The sequence below is a fragment of the Juglans regia genome, chromosome 4, assembly GCF_001411555.2.
Source record: "Juglans regia cultivar Chandler chromosome 4, Walnut 2.0, whole genome shotgun sequence".
Taxonomy (NCBI): Eukaryota; Viridiplantae; Streptophyta; class Magnoliopsida; order Fagales; family Juglandaceae; genus Juglans; species Juglans regia.
Window position 1 is genome coordinate 18163647 of NC_049904.1, and position 20378 is coordinate 18184024.

A 20378-nucleotide genomic window follows, 5' to 3' on the forward strand; every position below is an offset into this window, starting at 1 on the left:
AATTGGCTGTCAGATTTTGGTTTTCAGCTTCGTTTGCTACATGCCGTAGTCCACGTTTCTCAGAGCATGCAAGTCTTTTATGAAAAGAAGTGAACAATTATTAACCAAGACAAACCATGCTAGTCCATCTCTCCCGTCGCCTACTGAACCCCACAAACCACTTGGTTTCGTGGTCCACCAAAAGCTTCAACTCATGGGCATTATCTATCATAAATGCTTCTTCTCCACACAAAGCCTTGTACCTATACTCAAAAATGAATCAATTATCTCTACCTATTGATAGTTTTTCGCTCAATTTCACAATAAAAGCTTGTGCCCAGTTGCAGAGTCGGATCGTTATTCAACATTTCATTTTGTTTGACGAAATGCTGGTTAAGGATGTCACATCGTGGTCTACCACGATAACATCGTACGTTAATAGAGGGAATCCTGACCGTGGGTTAGCACTCTTTAGAGATATGATGGCATGTGAGGCTTTAAAACTTGACCAAGTCACTGTAGGATCAGTTCTATTGGGGTGTGCCCATATGGGTCCTCTTGGAGTTTTGGTTGGGAAATCAGCCCATGGGTGGTTTATCACAAAGAATGGGTGGGAGTTAAATGTGGAACTTGTTAATGTTTTGCTTGACATGTATGCCAAATGCGGCTACATGAAAAATGCATGCCAGGTCTTTGAACTGATGCCAGAAAGGAATATTGTGACTTGGACTGCGTTGATTTGTGGGTCGGCACAAAATGGCTTCAGTAGGACTCCTAGTTAATTATTTATTTTGAAAAGCCAAGGCGGGAACAAGGGAAGTTGAACCTCTGATATTCGTCCACCTAGTTACTACGCTTGTATGGAAAACATAGAGAAAAGCGCTTCCAGGGCTTTAGAGATATAACTTGGCAACATCTATTCCTTTGTTTTAAACATGCTATGATGGATAGCATTTTTATAGTCAGGTAGCTTTGGCTATAAACCCACACGATGATGCACTCACCCCAAATCAGGGATTATAGAGGAGTTCAATCTCCATCGTGCTTTTAGTAATTTTTTTTATTAAACAAGCATATCATACATATAATAAACTATTACAAGATACAAGACTTAATAGGGTGGGAACTCCCAATAATCATCACAAACCAGCAATTACAACACAAGAAAAATAAAACAAAGAGGGATCTAGTGCCAATGACTTGGCTCCCCCTTGTTTCCCACAAAGGGGAGCCGCTTGAAGCGGTTTTAACACAGTCTAATAAATAAACTGTAAAACTACGACTGGAAGCCACAGTGGATTGGTGTATGCTACAATTTGCTAGTCTGGGTTGGTTGAAGGAGACTTTCACTACCACTTTATCTTGATAATTGATTAGGAAAAATATGAACATAGGAAAATAACAACTGGAAGATAGGTCGAATTTATGGTAGACGATTGTTACTGGCTGTGGAGGCGGATGTAGGCCACACGTTACTCTTGGAGAGAAGATAATGGTCGGATCTAAGAGATTCAAGGCCATTGACCCCGATGGTGCTGCGCATGGCAGCAATAGTCTTAGGGTTGTAAGTCGGCCGATCCGGACCGGAAAAACCAATCGGACCGAAAATAGACACTCTCAATTTCTGTCCTCACAAAATAGGGTTCTTGGTCTTCAGCCCAATCCCAGGTTAAGGGGTTTTCGGACCGGACCGATCGAAAAAAATAAAATAAAATTTTAAATTATATATATTTTTTATATAGTAATTATATAATAAATTATGTAATTTTCATCTAACTTACCCCATGTACAATATAAAAGTTTAAATATGTAATTACAAATTTACAAATTAATATTCTATTAATTATATATTACCAATGGTCCAATTAACCTATCATCAATTCACCACTAACTAATTACTAAACATCTACAAGAATACATATATCTAAGTTATTAGATAACATTTTTTTAATATATCTAAGTTGTAAGTAAATATAAAGCAATTAAAAGTAACTAATGTAAATTGTAATTAACTAATGTATCATGATTCATGTATGATATGAATATCAATTAACTCACCTATCACTAATTCACCATTAACTAATATGACTTAAGTTGCAAGTAAATATAAAACATGTATGGATGTATCATGTATGGATAATTAAATTATCTATGCTTATTGCTTCATATCCAAAATGTAAAAAGTTATATATAACTCATTATGCATTTTAACTTATAAGTCAGAACTATCATAAATTATAATACATTGACATGTTCTAAGTTAGTAATAAAGTAACAATTAACATAATCAATATAATTATAACTAAACTAAATTTATAACTAAATCAATGTAAGTCTATAAGTTATTATAACTACAACTCTACAAGTCTATATATAGTATCAATACCACTATGACTAATATATATTACTAATGACTAATGAGTAATGACTATATCACTATGACTCTATGAGCATATATTACTAATTTACTATTAGTCTATTAGTAATTTAGTATAGTATAGTCCATAATTTAGTATCAATGTATTATTATATAATATATAACATATATTACTAGTATCACTATTAGAGTATAATATATAATATTATCATTAATTATTTTTCAATGAGTTAAAAGAATAATCACCATTAAATAGTTTAATTACTTTTACTAATTTAAATAATTTTTTAATTAATTTATGTGCCAAAAAGATAAAAAAATCACAAGTTAAAAACACACCAAATCTGCCAAACATCAAACAGCACCGTTAAGTATAAAATTGGACTTAAACAACGCTGTTTAAGTCCCAGCCGGATGAATATTGACACTGGTTGCGTGAAACGGCGTCGTTTCACGTAACCTTTTTTTTAAAAAAAAAAAACTAAAGCTTACTTAAACGGCGCCGTTTTGACACCCCCACTTCCCCAGTTACCCCCCACCCCACGGGCCACACATCCCCAATTTTCTGAAAACTCTCAAGTCCCAATTCCAAAACCCTAGCAGCCGCGCGACAGGCCCCCTCTCCAGCAGCCCAGCCCCTCCATTGGGTCCCCTGAAAATTCCAACCGGCAATCCCTCGTCTTTGCCTCGCGGAGTCATTGGTCTCTTGAATTCGTGACCTCGTCTCTGTCTTTGTCTCTCTGCAATCTTCCCCTTTTATCTGAACCAGTCCGGTGCTGCCTCAGTGCCTCACTCTCTCGTTTGAGTCTACTCTATTTCTTTGCAATCTGCCTTACCTCTCGTCTCTCGTCTCTCGTCTCTCTTAATCAGCCTCATAGACCCATGCACAGACCGAAGGCCTCACCATGCACAGACCCTCGGCGAGTTGGCCTCACCTCACGATAATGGAATTATGTGTTTTTTAAATTAATTTGAATCTCAAATCTGGTAGATGATTTTATTTTTGAATCCGAAATTTAGGATTTTTGTGATTGTGTTTGTGTAATTGTGTTATTAGGGTTTTGTGATTGAGTTTGTGTTATTAGGGTTTTGTGAATTGTGAATTGTGATTGGGTTTGTGTTATTACTAATTAGGGTTTTATGAGGTTTATAACTTTAAGAAAATGATAGTTGAAGACTGAAGTGTAATGTGGGACTGTGGGAGTATTGTAGTGGGAGTATATAACATTTTATGTAAACCTCCAGCACTATATAACGTTTTCTGTAATGTGGGAGTATTGTAGTTGAAGTGTTTGCAAGAATTGTGGGGGAGGTTGAGAAAGGAAAGTGATGGTTGGGTTTCATTGGTTGGCTGTGGACCTGTGGTGAGTAGAAACTATTTCATGCAGGTGTCATAGTTCGGATGACACCTTCATTGTGCTTATAAATTGGCAATAATGTATAACTAATTGAAGCACACTTACTTTTATTTTATTTTATTTTATATTTTTTGTCATAAGTAAATGTACATATATAGAAGCAATTAATAATTGTTATTCTATAATGGGAATTAGCACTTGCAAGCTGGTCATGAGGTAGATCTATGCATGGTTGACGACTTTGATGTGAATGTGGCTAGTAGCCCCATCATACATGCATATGGCTGTCTCCTGTAGTTGTCTTCTTATATCCCCATGACCAAATTATAATAATCACTAAAGCATGATTACAAAATAGATAAAAGAAAATGGGTTATCATTGGCAATTATTTTGCCAAGTCGGCATGTTATTTTCATTTAATTCCCTTTCTTTCTTTTCTAGATGGATACTATTCCAGAATTGATTCCACAAGATTCTACTACATATGATGTAGAGTCAACACAGGCTACACATGGGCAAGCCATTCCTCCACTCCCACCCAATGTACGTGCTAATACTAAACTGAGTAGTAGTGGTAGACATAGGTCAATGGTTTGAAATCACTTTATAATAATACCAAAAGGTGATCCAAGTAAACCTAGAGCTGCATGTAATTACTGAGGTGCTTCATTTGCATATGATACGAAGACCAACGGTACAAAGTCCATGAAGTATCACATTGAAAAACAATATAAGAAATGTCCATTGAGACAGACGGATAAGTCTCAAACTACTCTCGGTTGGAAGGCGGGTGTAGGAAGTGATAGTGGGGGATTTGTACCCATATCATTTAGTTTTGAGGCTTGCAGACAAATCTTAGCAGAAATGATTATTTTTAATGAGCTGTCATTTAGGTTCGTTGAAGGGGAGGGTTTCAAGAAGTTTATGCTCGTTGTTTGGCCTAAGTGGGTAGGGATTTCATCTCGTGTTACAGTTGCGAAGGATTGCTTTAGTTTCTGATGGATATAGACAAATTTTATTTTTTGTAGTAAAACTTTTTATTCAAATTTATTCACTGTAATTTATTTAGCATATTGCTTGGCAAACAAAATGTGAGGCCCCCAAATTCCACTTGGGATCGGACGGATATTTGAAGCGTCGAGACATGCAACACAAGGTTACCTGCTCTCGTTCATGACATATAAGATGCAATATTCCTAACATGCATCTACCATTATGCAATATTCACAGTGGATAATTTTTTTCTTTAGCAATACTATGCACCAAATCGAAATATCACAAATACTTAAAACATACTTCATATATAATGACGTACTAAACAACTGAGATCACAATACAAAAGCTGATATCTAATCTAATTTTTAGACTCTTGCTGAAGAGCTTTGTAACTTGCATTTTTTTTATAAGCATGGGTGGGTTTATAAGTTATAGAAAGCACTGGCTTTATAAGTATTTTGTGGGTGGGTATGTCTCAGACTCTCAATGTTGTTTTGTTTACAATGCCCAACATATCATATGTTTGCAACACTAGCATACATTGGGAGATCCAGAGTAAGTATTATTAATTTATTATATTGATAATTTTTTTTATGATTATTTTTATTTTTCCTTCAAGTTCTTTTTTTGTATTTTTTGGCTTCAAGTTGGTTAAATGTTAGTGAGCTTTCATTATTGGGCTAAAAAAATAGAGGAATAAGGTTGGGTTATTAGCCCATCAGGCATAGGGTTGGACTGAATAGGACCGACCGGACCGGACCGAACCGAATTGGACTAGACTGGACTAATCCTTATGCCTATTCGGTCCAATCCAGGGTGAGAAAATCCTAGACCGAATTGGTTCGGTCCAGTCCACAAAACCTCATCGAGACTGACTGGATAGGACCGAATTCACCCCTAGATAGACACTATGGCGTGGCAGGGCGTGAGTTTCACACATGGTGTGAGCCGCGCTTGAAATGTACGTGCCGCTCTTTTTGTCGATTTTCTTCTACCGTCCAAGGTAGCAGTGTCTAAAGAATCTAGTGATGGGGTGTGTGGTTGTCATAGGAGGCCGGTAGGCAGCAGATCGGTGCATCTCAATACTATGGACGAAAAACAAACAAAATATCAAAAAAAAAATCAAGGGACAAATCCAAAGTGAACCGAACAAAGGGAGGGTGGGTGGAGCTCCACCCCCTCAGAATGGAGATGGGACGATTATTCTGATATAGACTAGAGAAAAACTATCGCCTAGAGAGAGAGAGAGAGTTTATGTACGTTTATCGATTCTCCTCGCGCTGTTAGTAATTATCTATGAAAAATATTATATAGTATACCTTTGTCCCACTCATATCCTACTTTATTGAGTGGTATTATCTATCAATATTTTAATTTATTATTTTAAAAAATAATAATTATTCTAATGGTTGATGAATCATACTAGACGAGCATGTAGCGATAAAAAGTGGGATGAGATCATGCAACATAACTCTATTATCTATTCTTAGTCCAATTATTGTTTGGATAAGCAAAGAATTCTTAAAATTTTTTATAATTTCATTTTCAAACATTACTCAAACATAAAATAGTTTAATAGTTTTAATTTTTCAACTTTTTTATCTAATAATTATCTAAATACAAAAACCAATGGAACTTTTACAAATTTCAAAAGAAAATTTATATTCAAATAATTTTTTAATTTTATAATATTTTTAATCAAATTTTTTTCTCTCATTTCTTAAAATCTCATAAAACCTTTTTACTAAAATAATTTTATTACTATTTATAAAATTTTAAGATACTCCAAGTGTCCAAACATGCCAAACCTTCCGAAATGCACACTGGCCTCTTTTGTTTTTACAGATGAGATGAAATGAGATGAGTTGAAATTAAAATTAAAAGTTGAATAAAATATTGTTAGAATATATATTTTTAATATTATTTTTATTTTAAAATTTGAAAAAGTTGAATTATTTATTTTATTTTTTGTGAGAATTTAAAAAAATTATAATGATTAAATGTGATGAGATGTATTGAAAATAATTGTGAAAATAAACAAAGGACTGAAATTGTGTCTGAAATCCATGTTCCTTCATGGGTCAGAGATCCATGTTCCACTTCGTTGTAAAATGTTCATTGCGATGAAAAATAAAAAAGGTGTAAACTTGTTAATTTACAGATTAGGTAAGTTTGACTAATAATGGGCTGGAAATAGGTCCAGTTAGCGCATCCTAGCCCATGCCATGCCTACAGGCAACCTACATTGGATATTGATACATTTTATAGCAAAATCCCACTTTTATCTTGCAGAAGCCTATCCTGTTTCAAACTGGTTGGTCGAGGACTGGAGATGAACTCACTGGCATTTTCAGTTGGGACTGTGAATCCCAGAAAGTTTAGCACACCCAAAACAAGATCACTCATAAAAGACTTTGATTCCACAAAAACATCAAATATCAGTATCTCAAGCCAATCCAAAAACAGCACTTCAACTCCTGCAACCCAGCAAAATGTAAACCCAACTCTCCTAGGGAGAAGAGAAGCACTTGGTTTTGGCTTCTGTTTTGGCTTGCTTGAGGATCTCCTGCAACCAGAAGCCAGTGCACCAGCAGCCAAGGCAGCTCCATGTGAACTTACTGCAACACCTTCAGGCCTCGCCTTCTGCGATACAGTTGTTGGAACTGGCCCCGAGGCTACCAAAGGACAGCTGATTAAGGTGACATCTAATTATATCTAATTTATACCATCAGATTTGCATTGTAAAAGATGGCTATCGAGCTGCTGTGCGTATGATGGTCTTGGAGCCCTTCTTTCTATGATATTATATGCTTATTATATGTCATAAGGGGTATGATGTTTCAATGAATGAACTTGCCGGAACAGGCACACTATGTTGGCAAATTGGAGAATGGGAAGGTTTTCGACAGCAGCTACAATCGTGGGAAGCCTCTTACATTTCGTGTCGGTGTTGGTGAGGTATTTATGTGTAGAACACTTCCTGTATATTTCTTCAATTACTAAATTTTAATAAATTTATCTATAAAGAAAATAACTGGCAAATTCAGGGGCGGAACAAGAAATTTTAATAAATTATGTAGAACAGGCAATTGGGGGCAAAAAGTTGTAAAAAGAGACCAAGAAATCTTCTTGGCTACTGAAATGTGAGAAAAATTTATCAATGAGAACTTGATTTTATTAATGACAAAAAAATAGGTGCAAATATGAAAGAATTGTTAAAAAAACAAAGGAAACCTTAAAGATCTGGAAAATAAATTATACTAAAAAGAAAGAATTGACGTAAAAAAACTCGTTAATAAATAAAAATATTTCAAAATGAGATTAATGTGCTAAAAGTTATGTCTTGGGGGGTCAAATAATCTTATTTTGTGGACATCTTCAAAAAACTTAGGTGGGGGTTGGGGAATGTAAATGGAAATGAACTAGTTGTAGACTAGTTCATCTGTAAATCAACTCTATATTGCAATAAATGGAAATGAAACTACTTTAATTTTCAGATTATTAGTAATCCCATAACAAGTAGTTTCCATCTCCTCACTTTTCAAAATTTGTAAATGGCTCTTGATAGGGCAGAGCTCTCCATTTTTTGCATGTTTGTTGTTGAGACTTTGAAAGCATCAGATTCACACTTAAAAGGTTTATTTTCATGGATCTCATAGGTCATCAAGGGCTGGGACCAAGGAATTCTAGGAGGTGATGGAGTACCTCCCATGCTTCCTGGTACAAAGAGAAATCATCCATGAATCCATCTTCCTTGCAATATAATTTTTGTAACATGCATTTAGAAATTTTGTCCTGCTTGCCTTAGGGGGGAAACGCACACTAAAGCTTCCTCCAGAACTTGCATATGGCGTGAGAGGGGCTGGGTGCAAAGGAGGTTAGCCCTGTCATCTTTTACAATGCTATTTCTTTACACCTGATCAATTTCCCCTGTTACATTTAAAGTAGGTTACTCACACATCTTTACTTTGTATTTGCAGGTTCCTGTGTTATTCCACCGGATTCCGTTCTCCTCTTCGATGTGGAGTTCGTTGGCAAGGCATGAGAAGTAGCAGCCACTGGCCAAAGAGCAAGGTCTCTGACTAACCTTTTATTATTTGTACTCTTAAAGAGGAGAAACATAAAGTTTCTTCCATTGCTAGCATTCATGCTTATACAAATTTGGTAGATTAGAAACCCCCCCCCCCCCCCCCCCCCAAAAAAAAAAAAAAATGTACATCATTATCAACTAAAGAGTGAATTGACCTTTTGAAAACTATTCAGGGCAGCAACATTTTTTCCCCTTTTCTGGCCCATCTTGAAGCAATCAAGTTTGCAGTTCAATGTATGTTCTTCATTTGCCAATTCATGGATAAGAGGAGCCATTTTCCAGTAATGGTTGGCATCTTAATTTTGAATGGCTTACACCACTGCTTACAGACAATTGGAGCATTTAGAAATTTTCTTTATCTATGGCAAATTGGCATTGGAGGTTTTCTGCTTAAACCTTCTGGAGGGGTACCCAAGTTTCATCCTTTGCTTGGGTCTTGTGGTATTTGTGGATCCTTTTTGCTTTATCAACATGGTGAAGAGGGTCAGGGTAGGGGATTCGAGCTATAGAGAGTGCGTGAAAATTGACAGTCAAGAAATTTATGAGTTTTGGTTTGACTTGTTGGATCTTATGGGCAATGAGAAGTTCTATCCTGCAACAAAATTCCAGAAGATCTTCTACTTCTGGTCTGTTGGAGATAAAGGCTTCCAGTGCCCATATCCACAAATTGGTCCGGCCCAATTAGACCCAACGTAGATGGGTCTGGGCTTTCTTTGGCCGCAAAATGGAAATCAACTCATGGAATACCTTGCCCAATAAAGGCGGCGAGCTGGCCGCATCACAACTCATGATATTTATGGGTTTCGGAGGGTGTCTCGCCGAACGGCGGGTGGCAAAGCATATCGGAGGCAAAATGGTAATGGCGAGCATACACATGGTGGTCTTGGTCTAGGGTAATAAGAGTCTTGAGTCTCGGTAAATGAGAAAATTAAATGTAATGCGAGACATAGTGCGAATCACTAAATGAACAAGACATAAAGTATGGAACGTTATATGATAAAATATAGATAAATTGAGCTATTTAATCGAAAGAATATGTCATTGGTGGTGGTAAATGTAAAGAGTGGATTAGCATTTAATACTTTCTCATCAAGTATAACAGCCATAGAAATCATCTCTAAATAGTAATCAACACCATCTATAAATAGTCTAAGAGAAATGTTGGTATGCTGTATGAGTTTACCTCCTCACTTTAACGGCTTATATATTTTATATTTATTTTTATTTTAAATATATTGATGTATTTTAAAAAAATTTTAAATATATTAAAAAAATATAAAAAATAAAATAAAATAAAATAAAAAAGATAAATTTGTACTAAGCTACAGCCCAACAATTAGGGCACGCCCAACTGTCATTACCGGGCAGATGCCTAACACTACTCCACAGTCTAATCCATGAAATAAAAAGGAGTTTAACCACTTCTGCTAGGCACAGTCGGCAAGTGCAAACGGCGCACAGTCGGCTAAAAAAAAATGTTTTTTTTTGCCACGTCAATTAAAAAAAAAAAAATCAAGATTTCAAAACGCGGGAAGATGAAAACAGCAAGCTTCTTCTCCAAGCTATTCATGTCCGAATGTTCAGGAAACAAGTGCTGGGTTTGGCCGTGCGGAAAAAGTTACAAAAATTTGGTTTGCTTGTTGAAAGAAAGTGGGAAAAATACTGGGAATAATCGTCGGTTTGATAATTTTGCTTCCGAAATATTCTTCTACCGAAAATCACGGTGTGGGTCTGAAAGCATCGTCGTCTCACGGGGTCGTCTCACGGGGTGGGTCTTCGTGTGCGCCGTTCACAGTACTCTACCGGTCTTGGTCTTTTTCTTCTTCACCGTGTGGTAAGAAATCATAGTTTAGGAGACTATGACAAGCTTGCACATTAACAATCACAGTACTCTACCGAAAATCCTCTGTTTTGAAGCTATATTTTGAAGCTCTGCACATTAACATGTGCGCCGTTCATATCTGTTGTTTTCCTCTAGGAGACTATGACAAGCCAGCATATTAACATCAGAAGAACATGAAGCGTCTTTAACAGGATCTGCACAATCAACGTGATTCAGTGAGAAACATATATCTCTTTCAACCTCTTTTTTTAGCTCTGCTTTCCTCTATTCCACCATATCACATCTGGTTTAACTACTAAAAATGCTCTTCATTTTTATCTTGGAGTTATTAAGAGCAAGCATTCATATCTGAATTCATATGTCTTCTATACTCGTGCTATTTTGTTTGGCATATGTTTTCTTATGATGAATAATTAAATAATGTGATGACTGATTGTGGAATAGTCTTTATTTAAAGAAACAAATATTGCACAGCCAGCCATATTCCATTTTGCATTTCTTTTGTGTACAAATCTTATCTTAATATGTGATGCTGGCAATAGCTTATGTCATAGATTTGACATGTTTGGGCATTTTGCGATTTTGGTTGGTGTCAGAGAAGGAGGGAGGAAGAAGAATGGGTTTCTGGGTTCGGCTGGATGAGGGAAACGAGGTTGAAAGAAGAGAAACGAGGGAAACGATAAATCTATGACTACTTCAAAATGCGGCGTTTCATTTAATGGCCACATCAGCAGCCGCTTGCGCGGCGCTTCTCCCAAGCGACTGCGTATAGCGTTTTTGTTAACCTTATACCCTCTCAAGATAAGTCTTCAACATACACAAGATGCTGTTATGGACATAGCTTTTGTCTCTAACGCTGCCGTCATGGACTAATTAATATTTTAATGGTTGATGATGTAAGCTGATTTGACAATGAGATATCTACTTTTTCTTGGAGATCAAGACCGCCTTCTTTTTGGTATGAGGTCGGGGGAGGACCGAATGAGAATATAAGCAGGGTTGAGAGAGAGAGGAGAGCCCTTTGCTATAAAGAAATCAATTTAAAAATGAAATATTTTAGTAAAAAAAATTTATAAATTGAATTAATTTGATATATTAGATTTAAAGTTATTTTTATTATAAAATAAATTTAACAGATCTCATAAAATTACGTTAATTTATAAATTTATTTTTATGTAATATATTTATCAATCTAGTAATTCTCATTTAGAAATAATAGAAGAGAGCCAATTAGCAATGTTATGGAAAAAATCATAGAAGATATTTTGACAAGATCTCAATCATGGAAAGTTTATGGTGTTTCCAATTTAGGAGTTAAAAGTGATAAAAGAATGCTTACATACATCACACAAATCTCCACAACTAAAGATAATAGTAAATATTAGACCAACAATTCAAATAGAAAAAAGAAGAAACCATCAAATGCTCTAAAGGCTGGGGCAAAGTTCAAAGAAATAACAGCAATGTGATACCCCTCATATGATAAATATAATGGTAGGTGCTGAATGAAATCTCTACTGCTTAAAAATGAGAAGTTCTTATTTTTTATAAAATTCTAATAAAGTTCTAATTATATCATTGACAAGTCCTTTTGGAATATAGACAGGGTGACTCAATATAAATTGAAGCCTAAGGTGAAATTTAAGTGAGTCATTTGTAATTATAATACAATAAAATATAAATTATTATATGAAATATTTTTAAATTTTTCTATAAAATGAGATTTTGTTTAAAATCTTTAAATACAGTTTTTGTGACTTTATATTTACAATAACTTAAAATGAGGTCTCAATATAGATTTTGTGCCTCGATTTAGCTAGATATTAAAAAAATTATTTAGAATATAAATAATTCATTGTATTATTTATAAAATAAAAAGTCATTGTATTAAATATTAAATTTAATATTATGGGGCGTTGCACACATTGAAAACTAGAAAAATTATTTAAAAATTTATTTAATGAAATGGTTTTTTTTGTTTAAAAACACCTCATTTTTATTTTTGGGGGTCTTACATAGGGTAGGGGCTTAGGCAATGGCTTAAATGATCTTACCGTTGAGCCAACCCTGAGTATAGACTATGTGGTTTGGACTTTCTATTGGGATGTTACAAATGGTATCAAAGCTTATCCCAATAAAAAATATAGTTTGAGCTTTCTATCATAACGTTACAAATAACAACTAACTTTAATTCCAATATATATAATATGTTTAATAACATATTATTTTCATCATCATATTAGAGAGATGAAAAGACTCTGATATATACACGGGCAAAACCATAGGGAAAAAAATCGAAAAAAACTAGGAAACGTTATGTTTATATACTGTTCATACAATACTTATAATTTATTTTTGTTTTTTTCACCGTGAGAATTTGCTTATGTATCAATGTTTTGAATACCGTACCGGACGTTATACTGGTCAAGGCACTGGAACGAAATATTTCGGTACTGGTACCGTTTCGAGATAGCGTTTCGAGATAACATTTCGAAATAGTCGATATATAAATAAATTATATATAAAAATTATATTCTAAAATAATAATCTATATATAAATAAATTATATATAAATACATATATATATAAATTATAAATAGTCTAGTATGAATTGAGGGTTAAAAAATAAACTTGTAATTTGAAAAAATGAAAAAAAAAAAACTGGCTGAAATTGAGGACGGTACATCCGGTACTGGCTGGTACGAAATAGATATAGTACCTGTACCGGCCGGTACGAAAAATTTTGATCGTACCGGCCGATACGGTACGAAATTCAAAACTATGCTATATACCACTTTTTTCTCCCAATCAAATGTAGTAAAAAGATGTCTTACTTCATTAACGTAGCAAGTATGGATTTTGGATATATATCACAATGATATACACATAACATATTATATAACATATTGTACAATAATATTATAAAATGAATGTATTTTTATAAAATTTTATTACTTTTATAAAATGTTTTACGAAAATACCTTTAATTTAAAATATAATTGTGTAAAGTGTTGTAAAAAATATTGTGTGTAAATCATTTTTTATCAAATTAATCTATAAAATGATGTTTAGTTAACAGTAAATTAAAAAAAAATTGTGTTATAAAAAAAAAAAAAAAAGTTTAGAAATGTGGTTTCAGTTAAGTCCAAAGTGATTCCATCGACGAGAAGATGCAAACCAAATCGCTCCGCAGCTGAATTGTTACCTTTTCTAAAACTCTCTCTCTTCTCTCTAAGACTACGTTTGAATGTTAAATTGAGTTAAGTTGAGTTGAATTGAGATGATAAAATATTGTTAGAGTATTATTTTTTAATATTATTATTATTTTGAGATTTGAAAAGTTAAATTGTTTATTATATTTTGTGTTGGAATTTAAAAAAATTATAATGATGAGTTGAGATGAGTTGAAAGGAGTTGAGGAGCCAAACGAACCCTAAAACTTCCTTCACAGATTCGGCTAGAGGGGTAGGAGCTTCGGCTCCCTTCCCCTCCCTCCCTTCCTTCTCTTTTATGTAGTGTTTTGTTTTTGTGTATTTTCAGGCAAAATAAGAGAGAATCGCAGATCTGGGTCTTCTCGCTGCCTACAGGCCAGCACGCGCCCTGCCATGGTGTTGCCCAGCCGCTGATCTTCAAGACAACAGAATGTTGCACCAAACGGAGCGGCGAGTAGCTCGCACGCGCGGGTCGAAGTTTCGGCGTTGTTTGCGTTTCTGGAGTCTGTGAGTCTGGGATCTCCAAGGTCGACTGTCGGTTCTCTGTGCACTATTTTTTCCTTCTTTGTGTAGTGTTTTTCTCTGTAGCTTTTCTTTTGTGTAATGTAGTTTCTAGGTAAATAAAAATCTAAAAAAAGTAGTGTTTTTGGATTTTGGTCTGAATGGAGTAGTAGTCCCCCCTTCGCGTTGACGGAGTTTGGTATACCCTACCTTGCTTAGTCGGGATATGGGGTTTTGTAACCTCTGTCGTGGACATATGTAGTATTTTTTCTAAGATCTAGGTTTTTAGAGATTTATTGTCTGGACTAGACTATATCAATCACGAAAGTGTATTGAAAAGATACTAACGTTTGTAATTGACTTTAATTTTTTAAGTCAATTTTATAAGTTCTCTTTTAATAAAGGTAACATCCGTTTTCATAAAAAAAAGTTGAGTCCAAAGTGGAGCAGGAATATCCGTATCTTTGATGACAGGACAAACTCTAGAGCAGCCAAACGGACGCTAATTAGACCCGCTCTCAAAGGTATATAAACTCAGAGAGGAGAGTGGAATAAAACCTTGCTTCAAAACCCTAACGGCCCCCCGCAGAGAGAGAGAAGCGAAGGCTGTTTGTTAGAAGAAGTGGAGAAGAGATGGCGAAATCGATGAGGTCGAAGAGAGAAAAGAGGCTTCGGGCAATTCGGAGAGAGATTGTGGAGCCCTTCTACGACAACAAAGACTCGGCTAAGCTCGCTGCTCAAGAGGCTGCCCTCGCCGCCCCTAAGCTACCTGTGCGTCCCCCCCCAAATTCCACCGCTGCTATGGACCTAACCACCACCAGCACCAGTAAGACTGACATTAGCTCTACGGCTTCAATCTTCTCAGTTAATGCGATGGGTAAGCCTCTCTCTCTTTCTCATATCTCGCTCGCTAGTACATATTTCGACTCAACGTTGTTTGCGCCATAACCATTAGCCATATATGCAGAACTCATCACTAATTGGATTATGCGTTGTTGGTTTTTTCTTGAATCTAGCTATGTGATTCTCTAGTATACGTCCTATCCATGTACTGGGTGTGCCTTTGGCGCTTTTTAACGAATTTTTGTTAGTTTAAATTAAAAGAGATGGGTTTTAATCAGTATTTCATTGGCTTATTCAGGCCCGGAAATCGTAGCTGATTTTATGTATTTATACCCAATTGCCTTACTCACTGTCCTTTCTGGAGTTTTTATTGTATATATATATGTGTGTGTGTGTGTGTGTGTATTGAGGGAGGGGGGAGGGAGGATTTCTATCACAAATTCGTGAGTGATGCGATAGGCTCACATTAGAGGGGCCGCCATGGCCACTCTGCTGCTCTAAATTTCTTGGGTTGACAAAGTACCGTCAATTGGTTTTGAATGAGACCTAAGTAATTGGTTGTCAGAGCGGAGTCAGGCACTAAAGCTGGTGGTCATTTTTAAGTTATTGTAACGCCCTAATGGAATCCCCAAGTCATATGACCTATACTTCAAAAGAACTAGCAAATAATACAATTGAAGTCCTATTAGAATATTACAAGGAGCAAGAACTTCTCAGTCTCAAGCAATGTGAGATTTCATACACCACCTACCTCATTCTCTTATCATATGAGGTATCACAATCTCTCATTCTTAAATCCCCGACGTCCTCGTCATCCGTTGTAGGTGGCATGACTCAAGTCCCACATTTCTGGTTGGGATAGGCTCTAATACCATTTGTAGCATCCCATTGGTAGGCCCAAACCACATGACTTATATTCCAAAATGATTATTCAATGATACAATTGGAGTCTCATTGGAACATTATAAAGAGCAAGAAACTCCTTCCCAAGCAATGTGGAATCCCCATACGCTACCTACTTATGATATGGGGTATCACACCTATGTTTTTTTATTTCTCTACTATTACTGATAAAAAAAAATTGGCTTATGATGTAGAACTCATTACTCACCAAGACCCATGGTCTTTCTGTAGTTTGTATATACATATCGAGAGGGAGGAGGGAGGGGGAGCAGGAGAGGGAGAGAGGTGCGTGGGGGACGCCGTGGCCACTCTGCTGCTCTAGTATCTCTCAGCCTTAGCGATAGGATTATAGGTTATTTATCTCTACTATTGATCGAAAAAGGATTGTAGGTTATTTATCTCTGTTATTGCTTATTAAAAAATTTGGCTTATGATTTAGAGCTCATTACTCGATCTATGTTCCGTCCTCCAAAATGTTTTTGGGTTCATTTTAGTTTCATTTAAAATGCTTGGATGTTACCCCTGGTACTTCAGCATACGTCACACAGCAAAAGAAATAAAAAAGCAACAGCTTTGCATAAAATGCAAAGCTCTTTCTGTACGACCGAAAAATACATGTTAAGGGGGTAAACTGAAGCTTATTTTCCTTAGCAACATGCTTAGCAACTATTTGTGCAATTTTAGTTTCTGCCTTCTTACTATTCCTTCTATGCTTGAGAACAAAAGTAACGTAAGAATTGCATCCTGTTCATAAAATAGGACACAATATACCTGTTATTTTGTATTTCATTTACCGATAAAAGAAATATACCTGTTATCACTTTTTGTTGACTTTGGTCGTTCCATGGAATTATCAGAAGCTAACTTGTTGGTGATTCTTTGCGTTTACATGAAAATGATATTTTGTGTAGAATCTAGTAAAACTGGAATATGAGTATTAGAATAATGCATGATTTTGCTCCATCTGCTATTTGACAAAGGGTGACTATTTGAAGGTTGAAAAAATGGCTCTCACTACTTTCAAGTTTGATGATCTGGATGTTTTTATTATCATTTGTCAGATGTGGAGATGGCTGATGGTAATCAAAGCATAGGTTCCTTAAAGCCTGTTGGTGGAATAGGGAAGAAGTCCAAAAGAAAGTTCAAGGTGGGTAAAGGCAAGCGCCGCGGGAAGGGCATTGGGAGGAAGCGTCACATTTGATTCCATAGCAGATATTGGTAATGACTTCTCTTCCTGTGTTGATGCTCTGTCGAAGCCAGTGTGCAATCACTGTACTTATAAGACGTGTGTTCTATATTCGGTTTTTAAGTTTCCTAGGTATTAAGTTAAGAAAGTTGTTAATTGACATGAATTGTAACCGTCCTTTCCTTTTTTCAGAACTTATTAATGTGGATGGATGACTCTTTGCCATGCACTTATAGAGACTTTTAGGTGTCATCATCGCCATGTAATTTTGATTTGGGTTGTAAGGACATTCTCTACCTACATGGCTACATTCAACTGAGATTGTTAACCCTGCAGTGTCTGGAGCTGCGATTCTTTCTTTTCCCCGACTACTGTAATTTCCCAGTCCAATTTTAATTTTTTTTTTTTTAAAAAAAAAAAAAGGCGCTACAACAGTCCCCTGTGCCACATATGAATGAGAATTATAACGCATTGTTATGGAGCACCCCTGAGAGGTAGTAATTCAGTAATTGACAGGATTTAAAGACATCTTTGATAACTTGATCTAATAATTATTGCTTGGGTTTGTTTAACTTTTGTAATGGCAAGATCTGTTGTGACCTCGAATGTGGTGGTTTGTGGTGCACAGGGATAACCTGGTTGTTATGCTTTTCTTGATAATTGATGAGATGTGGATAACTCCTCATTTGTCTCCAATTTGTACGCATGTTTCACTTTGATTATGAAGTGCACTCTTGGTGCTAAAACTTGACAATAAACTAGCCAGTAGTGATTGTGAATACACAAATAGTTAAGAGTCATGCTGATAATTGGAATACCACTCAAACATCAACGTACACAATTGATGTGGCAGCCGCAGGCATGTATTGGAGGTTGTAATTTGATTTTTTTTTTATTTAAAAAATAATAATTATTTAGTTCATGCTTACCACATCAATAGTGAACTGTTGCCAGTGTTACGTTAATCAACACTCATCATTTTTGTCTTGGTTACGGGAGTTAATTGTAAATTTTAGTATCCAAGCTGCTTATACAAATAGAGGCTTACACAAAATTAACACAAATTTTAAAAACAAAAATTCTATGTGTAATCATTTTTGCGTATTCCTTACGTATTTAATTAATGTGATTAACTGAAGTATTTTTTTTTAATATAAAATAATTGTTTTGACCAATTACATTAGTAGAGTGTGTAAAGAATACGTAAAAGTAACTGAATGTAAGAAAACTCTTTTACAATTAACCTTGATTATAAAGATTGTAATGACCATTTTTCCTGAGATTCTGAAATGGGAATGTACTGCAAAAAGGTATATATTGCGTAATCCATATTTGAGGCAAATCCACGTAATGTTGTTGGGCTTTACTTTCCATAGTTTGATATATAAATCTTGTTTCTACTACTTCGGATGGAGAATCAAGCTCGAGCATGCAGCTTTTGTTCCATTTTTTATAGATAAAACTGAACGAATACATTATAATAAGATGCATCACTGCTCCCATTTCTACCCTCAAATCTTGTCCACTCTGTTTTCCGCCGCAAGCACTTACTAATTGAAACCATAAGAGCATTCATATCCGATTCCTTAAATTTTTTCTTAAATTTTAGTTAAAAAGGACATTTCTTATAATTTTATCCTAAATTTTACTCATTTTTAAAAAACCTTCTACATCCTATTCTCTATCCTTTTTCTATTCTATTAAAATAATATTCTTCTATCATTTCTTTATTACTGTTTTCTCTCACTTCCATTTTCAAACTTAACTACTTAATATTTTTTCTTATGTTTTGAACTATTATTATAGTGAATATTTTAAACAAAAATTTAAATTATTTTTTAAGGGTTTAATAATATTTTTAAAATTATTATTTTTATATTTTAGTAATTATTTAAATTATTTTTAAAAATATTATTTAAAAGTATAATAAATATGAGTATAAGAGAAAATGTAGTCGATTGAAAAAAGAATTTATTTTATTTATTTGAATAAAATATTAATAAAAAATGATTTAGGGGATGACTAGTGGCTCCCTAAAATCAAAATCCTAAAATAGGGAATGGGATGAGAGGGGGTTTTTGAACTTTTTCCTAAATTTTTTCCTATAATTTAGAGATAATAGTGATATGGGGAATGAAATGTGGATGCTCTAAGTAGGTTTTCCTTCATCTCCGCTTTCTCGACAACAACAATTATCTGTTCTCATGCAAATAAAGATTTCTGGCATTTCAGTTTCTCCATCGATCATTTTACTCAAAACTGCACTGCTTTAGCTTAGTGAGAATTGCTACATTGGTCATGGCTTACTTGTCTACTTTTTGTTTGTAGCCGCTGCCTTTGCTCTGACTCAAATATCCAAATCTTCTCTCTTTTTTTTTTTTGTGTACAAGTGAAGTAAGACCTGAAGGCTGAAGCCTAATCAAAGCAATCAAACAAGATACAATATACAAGATTGTGGTGCTTATCTTCAAAGCAACAGAAAGCTCCTCCAGCCTTTGGTCCAGGAAAAACTATATGCATGAGTCTGATTTTTGTGGTGATAGTTGGCACTCCATTTGATAACCATATTTAATAATAACTGTCAACAAAAGTAATTTTTGTTCATTTCTTTTAAATGAAAAAGACTTTGAAAATGAACAAAAATTAAATATTGATGTATGATTATCAAATGAGATGCTTCCTGAGCAATGAGTTATATATATATATATATATATATATATATATATATATGCCTTTTCATCTGCAGCAGTGATATGGATTGCAATGAAGGATATGTATGAACTTAATTCCATTATCAACATTAATTTTTCTTAGGGCTTAAGCATTTTGGCTTGACAACTAAACGTTGTCCATTTCTCCTAGAAAATGTGCAGTTGACTTGATATTATCTATATACTATATATATATAGAGAGATAGATGAGAGAGAGAGAGAGAGAGAAATCATGTCACGACGATCATACTTATGTCAATATGCATTAAAAACAAACAAATATAAAATATAATAAAATTATTGTAGTAAATGTATAATTAATTGCCCCTCCAAACTCTCAACTTGCCTTTCAGGGTCAACTTTCACCTTGAGGCAAGA

General features: G+C 34.9%; 3 protein-coding genes across 3 annotated transcripts; all 3 read left to right on the forward strand.

The window, feature by feature from the left end:
• Positions 1 to 254: 254 nt before the first annotated feature.
• On the forward strand, positions 255 to 761 carry LOC109001230 (pentatricopeptide repeat-containing protein At1g08070, chloroplastic-like). Its single transcript, XM_018978432.1, has one exon. The coding sequence runs from the start codon at positions 255 to 257 to the stop codon at positions 759 to 761; it is 507 nt and encodes a 168-aa protein (XP_018833977.1).
• Positions 762 to 6995: 6234 nt separating this feature from the next.
• LOC109001250 (peptidyl-prolyl cis-trans isomerase FKBP13, chloroplastic) lies at positions 6996 to 9086 on the forward strand. The gene is made up of 5 exons (XM_018978449.2): positions 6996 to 7409; positions 7577 to 7669; positions 8371 to 8431; positions 8520 to 8588; positions 8692 to 9086. Exons 1-5 carry the CDS (start codon positions 7044 to 7046, stop codon positions 8754 to 8756), a joined length of 654 nt encoding a protein of 217 aa, XP_018833994.1. The 5' UTR covers positions 6996 to 7043; the 3' UTR covers positions 8757 to 9086.
• Positions 9087 to 14866: 5780 nt separating this feature from the next.
• LOC109018337 lies at positions 14867 to 17647 on the forward strand. The gene is made up of 2 exons (XM_035689491.1): positions 14867 to 15234; positions 17165 to 17647. Exons 1-2 carry the CDS (start codon positions 14991 to 14993, stop codon positions 17302 to 17304), a joined length of 384 nt encoding a protein of 127 aa, XP_035545384.1. The 5' UTR covers positions 14867 to 14990; the 3' UTR covers positions 17305 to 17647.
• Positions 17648 to 20378: the final 2731 nt, after the last annotated feature.